The sequence below is a fragment of the Salvelinus namaycush genome, chromosome 35, assembly GCF_016432855.1.
Source record: "Salvelinus namaycush isolate Seneca chromosome 35, SaNama_1.0, whole genome shotgun sequence".
In the NCBI taxonomy this organism is placed as follows: Eukaryota; Metazoa; Chordata; class Actinopteri; order Salmoniformes; family Salmonidae; genus Salvelinus; species Salvelinus namaycush.
In genome coordinates, this window is record NC_052341.1 from 7,693,769 (window position 1) to 7,708,792 (window position 15,024).

Below are 15,024 nucleotides of genomic sequence, written 5' to 3' on the forward strand. Positions count from 1 at the left end.
TTATGCTGAAGTACTGAAATACTCACAAATTCTCACACTTCTTAATGTTCTCTGAACTATTTGAGAACATTCCATGTCAAACCAGTTGGAAAATGTTCCTAGAACACTACCAAAATTGAAATTAAATGTAACTTTTAGGAAACATTCTGTTAAACTAATGAAATGCCAAGAAATGTACTTTTTTTTTGTTAAGTTCCTTAAATCTCCTGAGAATGTTCAAAGCCAAGCAACTATGTTGTACCATTCCCAGAATGTTGTGGGAAGGTTGTATGCAAAATAACCATAAGACAACCACACTCTCGCCAAGCTCTAAGGTTCTCAGAACGTTATGTGCTAGCTGGGAGGCTACCCTAAATTGGGTCCCTTGTCTGAATTCTAGCCTAGGCCTACTGTAGGCAAGTAAGCATGAGTCTAAATTGTGTAACACTGTTTATCAGTGCGGTCAGCAGTAGGCTAGTAGTTAAAAGTTTTGGGCCAGTAAATGAAAGGTTGCTGGTTCGTATTCTCGAGACAACTAGGTGAAAATCTGTCTATGTGCCTTTGAGCAAGCACTTAACCCTAGTTGCTCTGGATAAGTGTGTCTGCTAAATGACGTGAATGTAAAGTACAATGTAGGCTAGTTGTCAGTCAGGAATTATGGGTTTCCTCAAGGGTAAATAAACATCTTCAACTGTTTCATCTTGTCAGGGCGGAGTGGAGGGAAAGGGAGGACTCACCAGCTAATACGGGAATCGCCCCGTAAAAGAAGGTCACACACTGATTATTCTTTTGTGTGTGTGTGTGTGTGTGTGTGTGTGTGTGTGTGTGTGTGTGTGTGTGTGTGTGTGTGTGTGTGTGTGTGTGTGTGTGTGTGTTATTACTGGAAGAACTTCGGAGCCGAGGAGGTGGAGCCTTACGAATATCAGCTCTATAGACTACTCGTTGGTCGCTGTAACACAACTACCTCCGTTTGCTGGATAGAGAAAGAAGGAGAGAGTATTGTTTATTATCTATTTCACTTGCTTTGGTAATATAAACATGTTTCCCATGCCAATAAAGCCCTTTGAATTGAATTGAGAGAGAATAATAATATAAGGGGGAGGACCCCGACGTCTTTACCGACAATAGCCTACGGACCCGTTCCTCTGTCGGTTAGAAGAGACAGGAGTTAATGACCAAGTTTATAAATGATTTAACTCGGGGACTTTGGATATTTTCTCCCCCCGGAGAGGAACGCTGGAGCCCGAGACAGGAACCATCTCCAAGGTAAATAAACAGGCTCCATACCCGGCGCTTTGACCGTTACTCTGTGGTGCGTAAAATAGCATAGTGCATGTGTGCATTGTGCAATTGGGCAAAACGTTATCATAATGGCGATATGGTGAGCTTTTTGGGCTCGAGCAATTGCCTCTCTAAAACATCCCAGGGAGCCAGCACTACTACGAACAGCAGGCTGTAATGGCGCAATGCAGAACAGTACTCCTATGTGGGACACACGCTAGGCTATATAGCCTACTCATTCTCCTTATTTCAGATAGCATTGTCTATTTCTGCGTTTTCGTTGTAAGTCATGTTTCTATTCTGTGGCTGGAAGAGTCTCCAGCTTGGCTCAGGCGGAGGACGTGTTTCGCAGATGCATAGCGGGCAGTTATGGCGCCGCTTCGAGTAACAACAAGAGGCGGTCCTGGAGAATGAAGATCCATCCATTATTGTGCCGGGCACGTTCCGTCTCGCTCCAAATGCAACGACCAGTAGCACAGTGAGACCGCCAGACCAGACCCATCCAGGGTAGCCTATTTACTGTGAAACCGGAGAACCATAGCCGCTCTGCTGGCGCGAGCAGGCTGCATGGGAATGAGGTTGTTTATTCAGAATGGACCGGGACTCATTCATAAAACTCGGTTTACTGAGAATCCCCCCGGGGGGGGGGGGGGGGGGGGGGGGCAATCGATGGCAATTGAATCGTCTGACTGTATACTGGAGATAGAGATAACACATGTTTAATACAGCCTATGATGTACACTGAACAAAATATAAACGCAAAATGTTGGTCCCATGTTTATTTAACTAGGCAAGTCAGTTAAGAAAAAAATCTTATTTACAATGATGGCCTAGGAACAGTAAGTTACCTGCCTTGTTCAGGGGTAGAAGGACATATGTTTACCTTGTCAGCTCGGGGATTCGATCTAGCAGTCTTTCGGTAACTGGCCCAACGTTCTAACCACTAGGCTACCTGCCGCCCCAAATGTTTATTGAGTTGAAAAAAAAACTATCCCAGAAATTTTCAAAACACACAAAAAACATATTTCTCTAAGTGTTTATGCACAAATGTGTTTACATCCCTGTTAGTGGGCATTTCTACTTTGTCAAGATAATCCATCCACCTGACTGGTGTGGCATATCAACAGCATGATCATTACACAGGTGCATCTTGTGCTAGGGACAATAAAAGGCCGCTTTAAAATGTGCAGTTTTGTCACACAACACAACACCGCAAATGTCTCAAGTTTTGAGGGAGTGTGCAATTGGCATGCTGACTGCAGAAATGTCCACCAGAGCTGTTGCCAAAGAATGTAATGTTCATTTCTTTACCATAAGCTGCCTCCAACGTCTTCGTTTTAGAGAATTTAGCAGAACATCCAACCGGCCTAACAACGGGCAGACCACTTTTTTTTTTAAATAAGGTTTTTCTGTTTTTTTATTTGTAATACATTTTCAAACATTTTTCTAAAGACCTACTTTTGCTTTGTCATTGTGGGGTATTGTGTATAGATTGATGAGGAAAAACAATAATTGAATCAATTTTAGAATAAGGCTGTAACGTAACAAAATGTGGAAAAAGTGAGGGTTCTGAATACTTTCAGAATGCACTGTGAATGCACTGTGTGTATACACACTGAACAAAATATAAACGCAACATTCAACAATTTCATAACCAGTCAATTTAATACATGAAATAAGCCTTAATCTTTGGATTTCACATGACTGGGCAGGAGTGCAACCATGTGTGGGCCTTGGATGGCATAGGCCCACTCACTTGGCAGCCAGGCCCACTCACTTGGCAGCCAGGCCCACTCACTCGGGAGCCAGGCCCACTCACTCGGGAGCCAGGCACAACCAATAAGAAAAAAAGAATCTCTAAAAAAGGGTTTTATTACAGATATAAGTATTCAGACCCTTTGCTATGAGTCTCAAAATTGTGCTCAGGTTCATCCTGTTTCATTGATCATCCTTGAGATTTTTCTATAACTTGATTGGAGTACACCTGTGGTAAATTCAATTGATTGGACAGGCACACACCTGTCTATATATGGTCCCACATTTGACAGTGCATGTCGGTGCATTTCAGAGCAAAAACCAAGCCATGAGGTCGAAGGAATTGTCCGTAGAGCTCCGAGACAGGATTGTGTCGAGGCACAGATCTGGGGAAGGGTACCAAAAAAAATGTCTGCAGCATTGAAGGTCCCCAAGAACACAGTGGCCTCCATCATTCTTAAATGGAAGAAGTTTGGAACCACCAAGACACTTTCTAGAGCTGGCCGCCCGGCCAAACTGAGCGATCGGGGGAGAAGAGCCTTGGTCAGGGAGATGACCAAGAACCCGATGGTCACTCTGACAGAGCTCAATAGTTTCTCTGTGGAGATGGTTGTCCTTCTGGAAGGTTATCCCATCTCTGCATCACTCCACCAATCAGGCCTTTATGGTAGAGTGGCCAGACGGAAGTAACTCCTATGTAAAAGGCACATGACAGCCGGCTTGAAGTTCGCCAAAAGGACTCTAAGAACATGAGAAACAAGATGAAAGCAAGATTGAACTCTTTGGCCTGAATGCCAAGCGTCACGTCTGGAGGAAACCTGGCACCATCCCTACGGTGAAGCATGGTGGTGGCAACATCATGCTGTGAGGATGTTTTTCAGCGGCAGGGACTGGGAGACTAGTCAGGATTGAGGGAAAGATGAACAGAGCAAAGTACAGAGAGATCCTTGATGAACTCAGGACCTCAGACTGGGGAGAAGGTTCAACTTCCAACAGGACAACGACCCTAAGCACACAGCCAAGACAACGCAGGAGTGGCTTCGGATCAAGTCTCTGAATGTCCTTGAGTGGCCTAGCCAGAGCCCGGACTTGAACCCGATCGAACATCTCTGGAGAGACCTGAAAATAGCTGTGCAGCGACTATCCCCATCCAACCTGACAGAGCTTGAGAGAATCTGCAGAGAAGAATGTAATACTCCCCAAATACAGGTGTGCCAAGCTTGTGGCGTCATACCCAAGAAGACTCGCGGCTGTAATAGCTGCCAAAGGTGCTTCAACAAAGTACTGAGTAAAGGGTCTGAATACTTATGTAAATGTGATGTTTCAGTTTCTAAAAACCTGTTTTCGCTTTGTCATTATGGGGTATTGTGTGTAGATTGATGAGAGGGGAAAAAAACTATTTAATCAATTTTAGAATAAGGCTGTAACTTAACAAAATGTGGAAAAAGTCAAGGTGTCTGACTACTTTCCGAAGGCACTGTGTGTGTGTATATGTGTGTTTATAAATAAATAAAAACACGGTTTGTTATGAATGAAGCTTTTCAATAGAGATAACTCTCACTCTCTCTCTCTCTGCAGCTGTCTGCAGTGGGTGGTCTCTCTGAGGTCCTCTCTGGACTGCTCCTCAGTGTCTTCACTCTGGGAATCACGTCCACTACCCTACTCCTCCCCTCCCTCACGTCCTCTCCCCTCCTCCCCCCACACGTCCTCATCCTCCCTCCTCCCCTCCTCCCTCACGTCCTCTCCCTTTCTCCTCTCCACCTCCATCACAACTCACCTCCTCCCCTTGTACCTCCTCCCCCTCCCTGCTCTGGACCCCCCACCCCTCGGTCAGCAAGCCGAGCAGGGGGGGTCAGGGCGCCATGGTAACCCATAGCAGGCACGACCCCCCCAGCCATGAGCAGCGTTACCCACCCAGAGGCCAGAGGTCAGGGGTCAGACGTGCACCCCCTGCGCTACAAACCCTTCAGCTCGCACGCACACTACCAACAGGCCAGTTCAACTCTGTCAACATGTGGCAGCTCCACATGTACTATATGCAAACTAGCTAGCCTCTTACTAAATGCTAACCCATCATCATCATTATTCCTCCTAGTCTCAGATGGTTTGTCTAATTGTTATCATTACAGCATCATATATTATAGTTCCTCTGCCAGGTGCTGTGTGTATAGTATATTTGATGTACCTACTTTGCATAAATGAAACAATTGTTTTATTAAAACCTATTATTTCCCCCTGTTCCAGGTGCTGTGTGCGGTGCATAAGTTACAGGAGAGTGGGTTCTACTGGGGTGCAGTGGGGGGTCGTGAGGCCAGCGCTCTGCTCCGCTCCCAGCCCCCCGGGACCTTCCTGGTCCGAGACTCCTCCGACCACCACTACTTCTTCACACTGTCGGTCCAGACGGCTCGCGGGACCAAGAACCTCCGGATCCACAGCCAAGGGGGAAGCTTTTACCTGCAGCCTGACCCCCACTGCACGCACACGCCCCCGCGTTTCGACTGTGTGCTCAAACTGATTGGACACTACATGGGGAAGGAGGGAGGTGGAGGAGGAGATGGGGAGGCCGGGGTAAGGACAGGGGGAGGCATGGCTGCGACTGCAGGGGAGACTGTGGGGACAGGGAGTTTGTATCTGATCCACTCTGGGGGAGAGAAGGTTCCGTTAGAACTGCGTCGACCCCTCCCCTCCTCGCTGTCCTCCCTCCAGCACCTGTGTAGAAGGACCCTGAACGGACACCTGGGGGGCCCGGATCCCCCCGACACACACCAGCTCCCTCACACTCTAAGAGACTTCTTGGCGGAGTACGATGCTCCCATCTAACACACACACAAACACACACACACACACACACACACACACACACACACACACACACACACACACACACACACACACACACACACACACACACACACACACACACACACACACACACACACACACACACACACACAGTTCAGTTTGGGGGTTTCCCCGTCTAACGGTTGAGGATAGGATTTGGAGAGGGTAAGCTGATCCTAGATCGATGCCACTGCTTTCCTATCAAGTGGAGCCTCATATTGGTAGCCATGGATACACCTCTCCTGGAGAGACTGTCAATGGGAGTCAGGAAAACGCTGGGGGTCAAAGGTTATTGCCCTGTCAGCCAAGTTAGTCGTTCTCCCAGCGGAAGCTGTGATTGGGTAGTCAAAAAGATTAAAGTGACGCAGACAGTGAACGTGCACACACGCAAGCAAACACACCCTTTAGCAGTATCTTTCGTTGTGCTGCTGGGGCTGAGGAACAGCTCTTTCTATTGATTAGCAGAAGCTTACCTCTACTCTTTCTCCTGTCTGACATGTAAAATGGGCTGACTGGATTGAGAGTGAGAGAGAGAGGGAGATAGAGAGAGGGATGGAAGTATAATGAGAGAAAAGGAGAGAGGGTGGGGAGTATGGCAGTGAATGTCAAACCAGGGGCCCATAGCAGAGTGAATGTGTTTGTGTGCATGGTGTCGTACACATTTCCACTGCTGCATGCCAACTAGCATGGCCTCATAGGAAGGTGTGAGGGATCATGGCTGAAGACAGCCACTAGCCTCACACACATAGACACACACAGATAGACACACACACAGGCATACATACAGCTATACTGCAGCTTTGGAAGCTCTTCTGTTAGAATGTGATGGAGGTGCCCCTGTCTCTCCCTCTTGTCTTTATCCCCCCCCCCCCCCCCCCCCCACACCACATATCTCTCTGAGAACAGGAGTTGTGACAGTGAGTCTGAGCAGACCACTGTTAGTCAGACAAAAGCCCTGGCAGACAACCAAAGCTAACAGTGGATCTTATTATAGTCCCAGGGGGCCGGCAGGCAGGCAGGCAGGCAGACAGACAGACAGACAGACAGACAGACAGACAGACAGACAGACAGACAGACAGACAGACAGACAGACAGACAGACAGACAGACAGACAGACAGACAGACAGAAACAACAATGTGTGTCCCAAATAGCACCCTATTCCTTTTATAGTGCATTACTTTGGGAGCCTGTGGACTCTGGTCAAAAGTAGTTCACTATAGGAAATAGGTTGCCATTTGAGACACAGGCAGAAACAACTACAACTGAAGCAGAACATAGTCAGAAGTCGAGTGGGAGAGGTTAGGAAAGGGTGAGGAAAGAGTGAGGAAGACAATTTGGGGTGAGGCTGGGGGAGAGGGGGAGAGGTTAGGAAAGGGTGAGGAAGACAAGTAGGGGTGAGGCTGGGGGGGAGGTTAGGAAAGGGTGAGGAAGACAAGTAGGGGTGAGGCTGGGGGAGAGGGGGAGAGGTTAGGAAAAGGTGAGGAAAGAGTGAGTAAGACAAGTAGGGGTGAGGCTGGGGGAGAGGGGGAGAGGTTAGGAAAGGGTGAGGCTGGGGGAGAGGTTAGAGATGGTTTTCAGACCACAGAGACGATGACAACCCCTTCATTTGGTCTGATGATGATGGTAGTGATGATGATGATAGTGATGAAGATGATGACGAAGACATGATAATAATGATTTTGATGATGATGTAGTGTTAAGCTGAATCCATGTCTTCCTGATAGAAGTCAAATTAGTAGAAGATCAACGTTTGTCATTTTTAACATTTACTAACAACATAATGTTTACATGTGTCGCATCAGCCCAGCTACATGTGAAGTACTCGTCTTTCATAAAGACTGCTCATAACCTCGCCACTAGACTGGCAGACAGGACATACTATCTGGAACAACAAAAACTAAAAGCATTACAAAATAGAAATGAATAAAGGAACTTTGCACATATTTATATTTCTAAGATATTTCAATACTTAATATTAAAGCGCACTTTTTTTTAACCAAATTGAACCGATTCTCTTTGTGCCTTCATTTATGTAGGATACACCTCTGTCTGTCTGTGTGCGATTTAATTAACACTTTAACTGAATATGCTGTCAATTTAAACCCCTCTGGTGTTAACCCCTCTAGAATCAACTCTCAGATATAACACTTTTTTACCTCAACACCGAGATTGTAACACCTGCAAATTTGCTGTGTGGGGTACACGTGAAACATTTCTCTGGAAATGTGCAGTGTACTGAACTGTAGTGTGTGTGTGTGTGTGTGTGTGTGTGTGTGTGTGTGTGTGTGTGTGTGTGTGTGTGTGTGTGTGTGTGTGTGTGTGTGTGTGTGTGTGTGTGTGTGTGTTTTGAGAGTGAGAAATAGGTGAGGGGGTCAGAGAATTAGTGTATGTGAGGTCAGAGAGGTGAAAGGTTCCACGTGGGAGAGATTTATGATGGTCTGTGGTTAACAGTGTGTAAAAGGTGTACGTGAGGGTCTGGGTGGAGAATTTATCAATAGTGTGAGTAACTCTCTCTCTCTCTCTCTCTCTCCCAATTCAATTCAAATGGCTTTATTGGCATGGGAAACATGTTTATATTGCCAAAGCAAGTGAAATAGAGATTAAACAAAAGTGAAATGAACTATCTCTCTCTTTCTCACACACACAGTTAGACGGTGTTTGTTACAAGTGCTATGGTTTAGAGAACTGAGAATGAACAAACACAATCACACTTACACAGAACATCTCCACTTTCTCACATCATAAAGGAAAAAACACACAACTACAGATGTAGGATTTTAATTTGAGCCAGTTTGCTACAGCAGGAAAATAATCCTGCAGCAACAGGATATGTGGATTATAATGAATGGATTTTTTTTTTTTTGTAGGGGTTGATACATTTATCTGTAGGGAAAATCAAGTCTGAAATTGTAAAGTGGAAATTGCTAACTTTAGAAGCCTTTTCAAACCTTGAATACACTACATGTTTGCATTTTCCTGCTATGCAAGAAAATTACTGCAACAACAGGATGATAAAATTAAGATACGGCATTTGTACACAGTTTCATTTCTAAAGTTGTGGTTTCTACCTCAAGATTTTCATGAGAGAAATCATGCTACTTTCCAAATTCACACAACCAGTTTAGATGTACGCACGCACGCACGCACACACACACACACACACAGCTTTACCGCTAGTGCCTCCCCTTCTCCATAAACCTCTGATTACATAATTGATTGACAGGGTCAGCAACATTGACGGGAATAGGGCCATAAACTATTACAGTAATGTTTACTATCTGGCTCCCATCAGGAAGACTCTCTACTTCCTGGTTCAAACAAATACAAAGACCGCTCTGTGTTAGGCAATTCCAAGAGCCGTGCATGATAACAATACCCAGTGCACTACATGACAGCAACAGCCTTGCAGACAATGCATTATGTTTTTCATGACAACATGACTAGGAAATACTCTGGGCCAGAATGTCAAAGATGAGACCTAACTAAATGTTTAGTCAGTGGGGTCCAGTCTATCAGTAAATACACTCTGTTTGAATTTTATTGTGCAAGCGCATTGTAAGTACATTCCATATCCATTAGGGACATATTCACAGAGAGAGAGAGAGAGAGAGAGAGAGAGAGAGAGAGGGTAATGGGTAATGCCACGCCTACAAAAGCAACAAAACACAGGCAGGTCAAAAAAACAAAGAGGGGTTCCCCGATGCATTTAGTTGTTTCAGGCAACCCCTCCCACAAAACACACACACACAGCAGTAGGCTTGCTCTGGGCTGTACCTAACAGGAAAGGAATGCAGTGAGCTTTTACACATCCGGCCTGAGGGCCTATGGGGATGGTAATGTGCAGTCACTGTAGTGTGTGTGAGAGAGAGTGAGTGAGTGAGAGAGATTGAGAGAGAGAGAGCGAGAGAGAGAGAGAGTGCGTGTGAGAGAGAGAGAGAGCAAGAGAGAAAGAGAGCGAGAGAGAAAGAGAGAGAGAGAGATATTGAGCTCCTGAGTTCTTCTGAAAAAATATAGCATTAGAGTTGGATAAATGTAGATAAACAATTTTTATCACAAGCATACAGCATACTAACCTCAACATCAAATCCTTCAATCCAAATCAAAATTCCATACCTAAAACCTTGATTTTGGACAAAATTACCCGAATGGACTACTACCACCAAGGACTATCAAGAAAAACTAAAACTTATAACAAGCCAAAACCTGCAGAAGAAACACAGCGGAACATGGAAATACCATCCAACACAAAACACAACAATGCAAAAGATATTGTGTCATTTGTGGATCTGTTGGGGCAGTGTGCAAATTGGAGTGGGTCTAGGGTTTCTGGGATAATGGCTACAGACGTGAGTGCTACGGGTCAGTAGTCATTTAGGAAGATTACCTTGGTGTTCTTGGGCACAGTCAGCTTGAAACATGTTGGTATTACAGACTCGGTCAGAGAGAGGTTGAAAAAGTCAGTGAAAACACTTGCCAGTTGGTCAGCGAATGCTCGGAGTACAATTCTTGGTAATCCGTCTGGCTCTGCAGCCTTGTGAAAGTTGACCTGTTTAAAGGTCTTACTCACATCGGCTACGGAGAGCGTGATCACACAGTCGTCCGGAACAGCTGGTGCTCTCATGCATGCTTCAGTGTTGCTTGCCTCGAAGTGCCCATAGTCATTTAGCTCGTCTGGTAGACTCGTGTCACTGGGCAGCTCGCGGTTGTGCTTCCCTTTGTAGTCCGTAATAGTTTGCAAGCCCTGCCATATCCGATGAGCTTAGGAGCCGGTGTAGTACGATTCAATCTTAGTCCTGTATTGACGCTTTGCCTGTTTGATGGTTCGTCGGAGGGCATAGCGGGATTTCTTCTAAGCGTCCGGGTTAGAGTCCCGCTCCTTGAAAGTGGCAGCTCTACCCTTTAGCTCAGTGTGGATGTTGCCTGTAATCCATGGCTTCTGGTTGGGGTATGTACGTACGGTCATTGTTGGGATGACATCGACGCACTTATTGATGAAGCTAGTGACTGATGTGGTGATCAACTTTAGTAGAAAACAGTTCTTGAGGGCTGTTTGCGATTTCGTTCATACTGGTGAACCGGTGTTTGAGTTGGGTGGTTGCAATATCAACAGTCCCTTATCTCGGGTATATCTTGGCATCATTCAAAACTAAGGTTATATTGTATACAGCGCAATGGACATACTGTATAATACCTAATGTCTCAGGAAAGGCTGTCTGAGTTGGCAATACTCAGTATAGAAAACAGTCGGCCCACAACCTGCAAGGATACTAACCTCAACATTAAAACAGTCATTCCAAGTCACAATTCCATACCTAAAACCTTGATTTTGGACAAAATTACCTGAATGGACTACTACCACCAAGGACTATCAAGAAAAACTAAAACTTCTAACAAGCCAAAACCTGCAGAAGAAACACAGCGGAACATGGAAATACCATCCAACACAAAACTGAGTGAGTAATGTTCCGTCTGAGCCAAAAAGTAAAAGACAATAATCTCTAGGTAATTTTGTTATATTGAGCTTAATAAATAAGTCTTCTAAGCTACCAAGCTGCTAGGACAGAACTGACCTGGCTGCTACTTCAATTAGCACTGAAGTGTGAAGCGACGCCTCCAACTCAATCATCAAGTTTGCAGACGACACAACAGTAGTAGGCCTGATGACCAACAAATTACGAAACTGCCTACAAGGAGGACGTGAGGGCTTTGACTTGGCACTTAAAACCCTCACAAACTTTGACAGATGCACAATTGAGAGCCACCTTCTACGGCAACAGCACCACCCGCAACCGCAAAGCTCTCCAGAGGGTGGTGTGGTCTGCCCAACGCATCACCGGGGGCAAACTACCTGCCCTCCAGGACATCTACAGCACCCGATGACACAGGAAGGCCAAAAAGATCATCAAGGACAATAACCACCCGAACCACTGCCTGTTCACCCCGCTATCATCCAGAAGGCGAGGTCAGTACAGGTGCATCAAAGCTGGGACCGAGAGACTGAAAAAGAGCTTCTATCTCAAGGCCATCTGACTGTTAAATAGCCATCACTAGCATTGCTCGTTCAAATATTTATATATTCTTAATTCCATTCCTCTACTTTAGATTTGTGTGTATTGTGTGTATTGTTGTGAAATTGTTACATATTACTTGTTCGATATTACTGCACTGTTGGAGCTAGAAACACAAGCATATCGCTACACCCGCAATAACATCTGCATGTGACCAATACAATTGGATTTGATTTGAAGTGAGAGGTGTGAAAACTATTGAGCCTAATGGCAGGAGAGCTTCACAGCCTCCCCCCCCCCCAAATGCAGAGGGCTTTGAAGCCCCCATGGCTTATCCCTATGCAGAGGGCTTTGAAGCCCCCATGGCTTATCCCTATGCAGAGGGCTTTGAAGCCCCCATGGCTTATCCCTATGCAGAGGTGATTACAATACAGCACCTCATGGATATAAAAAATTCCACGGCACGGAATAAGTAAAAATTAAAAAGCTCCTCAAGGACAATCCAGAGACACTATTTGCTGACTGCTACAAAGAGGGGAACGTAAGCAACTTACCCAAAGAGGGTATTGGCCCAGGGTGGAAACTCAGAATACTAGACATTGAGGAAATTGAAACAACCTCTGTCAACGTGTACAAGTCTGGGACAGTAATGGTGCAGGGTATCCCCCCCCCCAACAAGACCGAAGGTGGGCAGAAGGTGGAGATGGACGGCTGCTCTACGGACTGAGGTGAGAGAACTTAGAGGCACACATGGCACTGAAGGAACTGAAGGAGGAGGTGAGAAAGCTAAGTTGTGACAGAGAGCAGGACACTCCCCCAGAGAAGCCAACAGAACAGCCCACCTCAGCCCGGACCACAACCTCAACACCACATTGGGAGAGACAACACAGGACCCACCAACCCAACAGACCCCAACACCTCCTGACAGCCCCCCTGTCAGCTCCCCTGATAGGCTTCTGGACAACCCCCAGACATCCAGACATCCAGACATCCCCAGACATCCTGACATCCCCAGACATCCTGACATCCCCAGACATCCAGACATCCCCAGACATCCAGACATCCCCAGACATCCAGACATCCCCAGACATCCAGATATCCTGACATCCCCAGACATCCTGACATCCCCAGACATCCAGACATCCTGACATCCCCAGACATCCAGACATCCCCAGACATCCATACATCCCCAGACATCCATACATCCCCAGACATCCAGACATCCAGACATCCCCAGACATCCACTGAGGACACAAAAGCCAGAGATTGTGCTGCTCATTGACTCAAATGGCAAACGCATTCAAGAGGATAAACTTTTTCCCAAACACGAAGTGGCTAAACTCTGGTGCAAAAACACTAGGCATGCCCTGGAGCTGTTGTCAGAGGACAGAGTAGGGTCCCCAGCCACATCATAAATCACACGGGCACAAATAACCCGAGGGCCCAGCAGGAAAGGGTGGCCACAGCACTCAAGGGAGTGAATGAAAAAACGTGTTCACCCTGCTACCACGAAAATACTTTCACCCTGCCACCATACAGCGGGTGAATGCAAGCATTTCGCGAGACTGTGCCTCAAAACCTAATGTCTTCATGGCCCACCACTCCACCCTGGACTTGAACAGCCTTTACAACCAGGTCCACCTCTACAAGGCAGTGTGATGGAAATGTTATACATGTGCTATTCTAATAACCAATGTCTGTGTTCATGCAAGTGACCGATTGAACGAATCCTCACTTCTCAGATCTGCAATTTAGCAGTACGCCCAGACCTTGTTTGGAGAACGAAAGATATTTCAGTTTCAAGGTCTCAGTTTAGAGAGAAGAAGCCTTGTGAGGTATTGATCTGTCACATGTTATGAACCAGTATTGGTCGGTCATGTGTAACTCTGTGTTGTTGTTTTTTGTCGCACTGCTTTGCTTTATCTTGGCCAGGTCGCAGTTGTAAATGAGAACTTGTTCTCTACTGGCCTACCTGGTTAAATAAAGGTGAAATAAAAAATTCATAAAAAACGCTGTGTATGATATACCATTGTGTGGCTCTGTCTCTCTGCTTTTATCCAATGTAAAAAACACAATTTCAAATTTTGTTACTTAAGACTGAATCAAGGAGGTCGGTCACATATACACCGACAGTAGATATGAGGTTGGTGTAGTGCATGATTTTGGAACATTGTGGAAGAATAGAGGGTTTTTGAGCTTGTGTCCTCTCTGTTGGAGCCTGTTCAACTCCCCTCGCTAATCTCGGTGATAAAGTGTCAGGCCCATACTCCCTCTAAAGATAACGTTTCTCTGGGGAATGCCAAGGCTGACTGTGCAGCTAAACGGGCTGCATCCTGTTCTGTTTCCCCCCTCCTACAGATGGCAGTAGTTCCAGCTCCCACCAACTTTTTCATTGTTAATTATATCATTGCTTTACAGGCCACGGCGGATGCTTCAGAGAAACGCAAGTGGGCTGGGTGCTGTCATAAGGACGCCTCGGGTGTATGGTTTGATGAGTGGAGCAGACCTGCCATGCCCCGTTGTACATTACATTTCCTCGCAAAATTGGCCTACTGCTTGTGTGAAAAAATGGCTTACTATAGCATTCCCTCGAACTGGGGAGAGACATGTACTGTAGGGTTTGTGGTGACAGCTATGAGAACCGTTCCGAATAATGAGAGGGATCGGAATGCTTTGTTTAAAGACTGCAGACCTCGTAGAATGAGGAGAGATAAGAGGTCTCTGGCTGACATCACTCACACTCAGGCACCTGCCTCCTGGTTCTTTGGGGTGGTTTTTCCTGGCTATGGGGTTGCATGTGCATTAGACCAAATGCATAACATCTCTAGACACATGGAGAAAATTGGCAATGCTACTCCAAATGCCCTGGAAGAATTGAATGGGGAAATTAAAGAATTGCGTAAGTTAGCTCTGCAAACAGAGAGGACCTTGACTATATGTTGGCAGGTCAAGGGGGCACTTGTGCAATCATTGGTGATGAATTTTGTACATTTGTCCCAGATCACTCTTCTAATGTGACTGATCTTGCTGAATACATTGCCACTGTTGTTAAGAATAATTATCCAAAGCCAGATTGGATGCTTGCAACTTGGAATTGGAATCTCTCCTTGGAAGTTGAGGATCCCAAATTGCACAATAGGCTACAGCGTTGTGTTTATT

General features: G+C 45.9%; 1 protein-coding gene across 1 annotated transcript; it reads left to right on the forward strand.

Moving 5' to 3' along the window:
- The first annotated feature begins 906 nt into the window (after positions 1-906).
- On the forward strand, positions 907-6,952 carry LOC120029752 (suppressor of cytokine signaling 3-like). Its single transcript, XM_038975022.1, has 3 exons — positions 907-1,245; positions 4,594-5,007; positions 5,260-6,952. Exons 2-3 carry the CDS (start codon positions 4,912-4,914, stop codon positions 5,833-5,835), a joined length of 672 nt encoding a protein of 223 aa, XP_038830950.1. The 5' UTR covers positions 907-1,245; positions 4,594-4,911; the 3' UTR covers positions 5,836-6,952.
- The last annotated feature ends 8,072 nt before the right edge of the window (positions 6,953-15,024 follow it).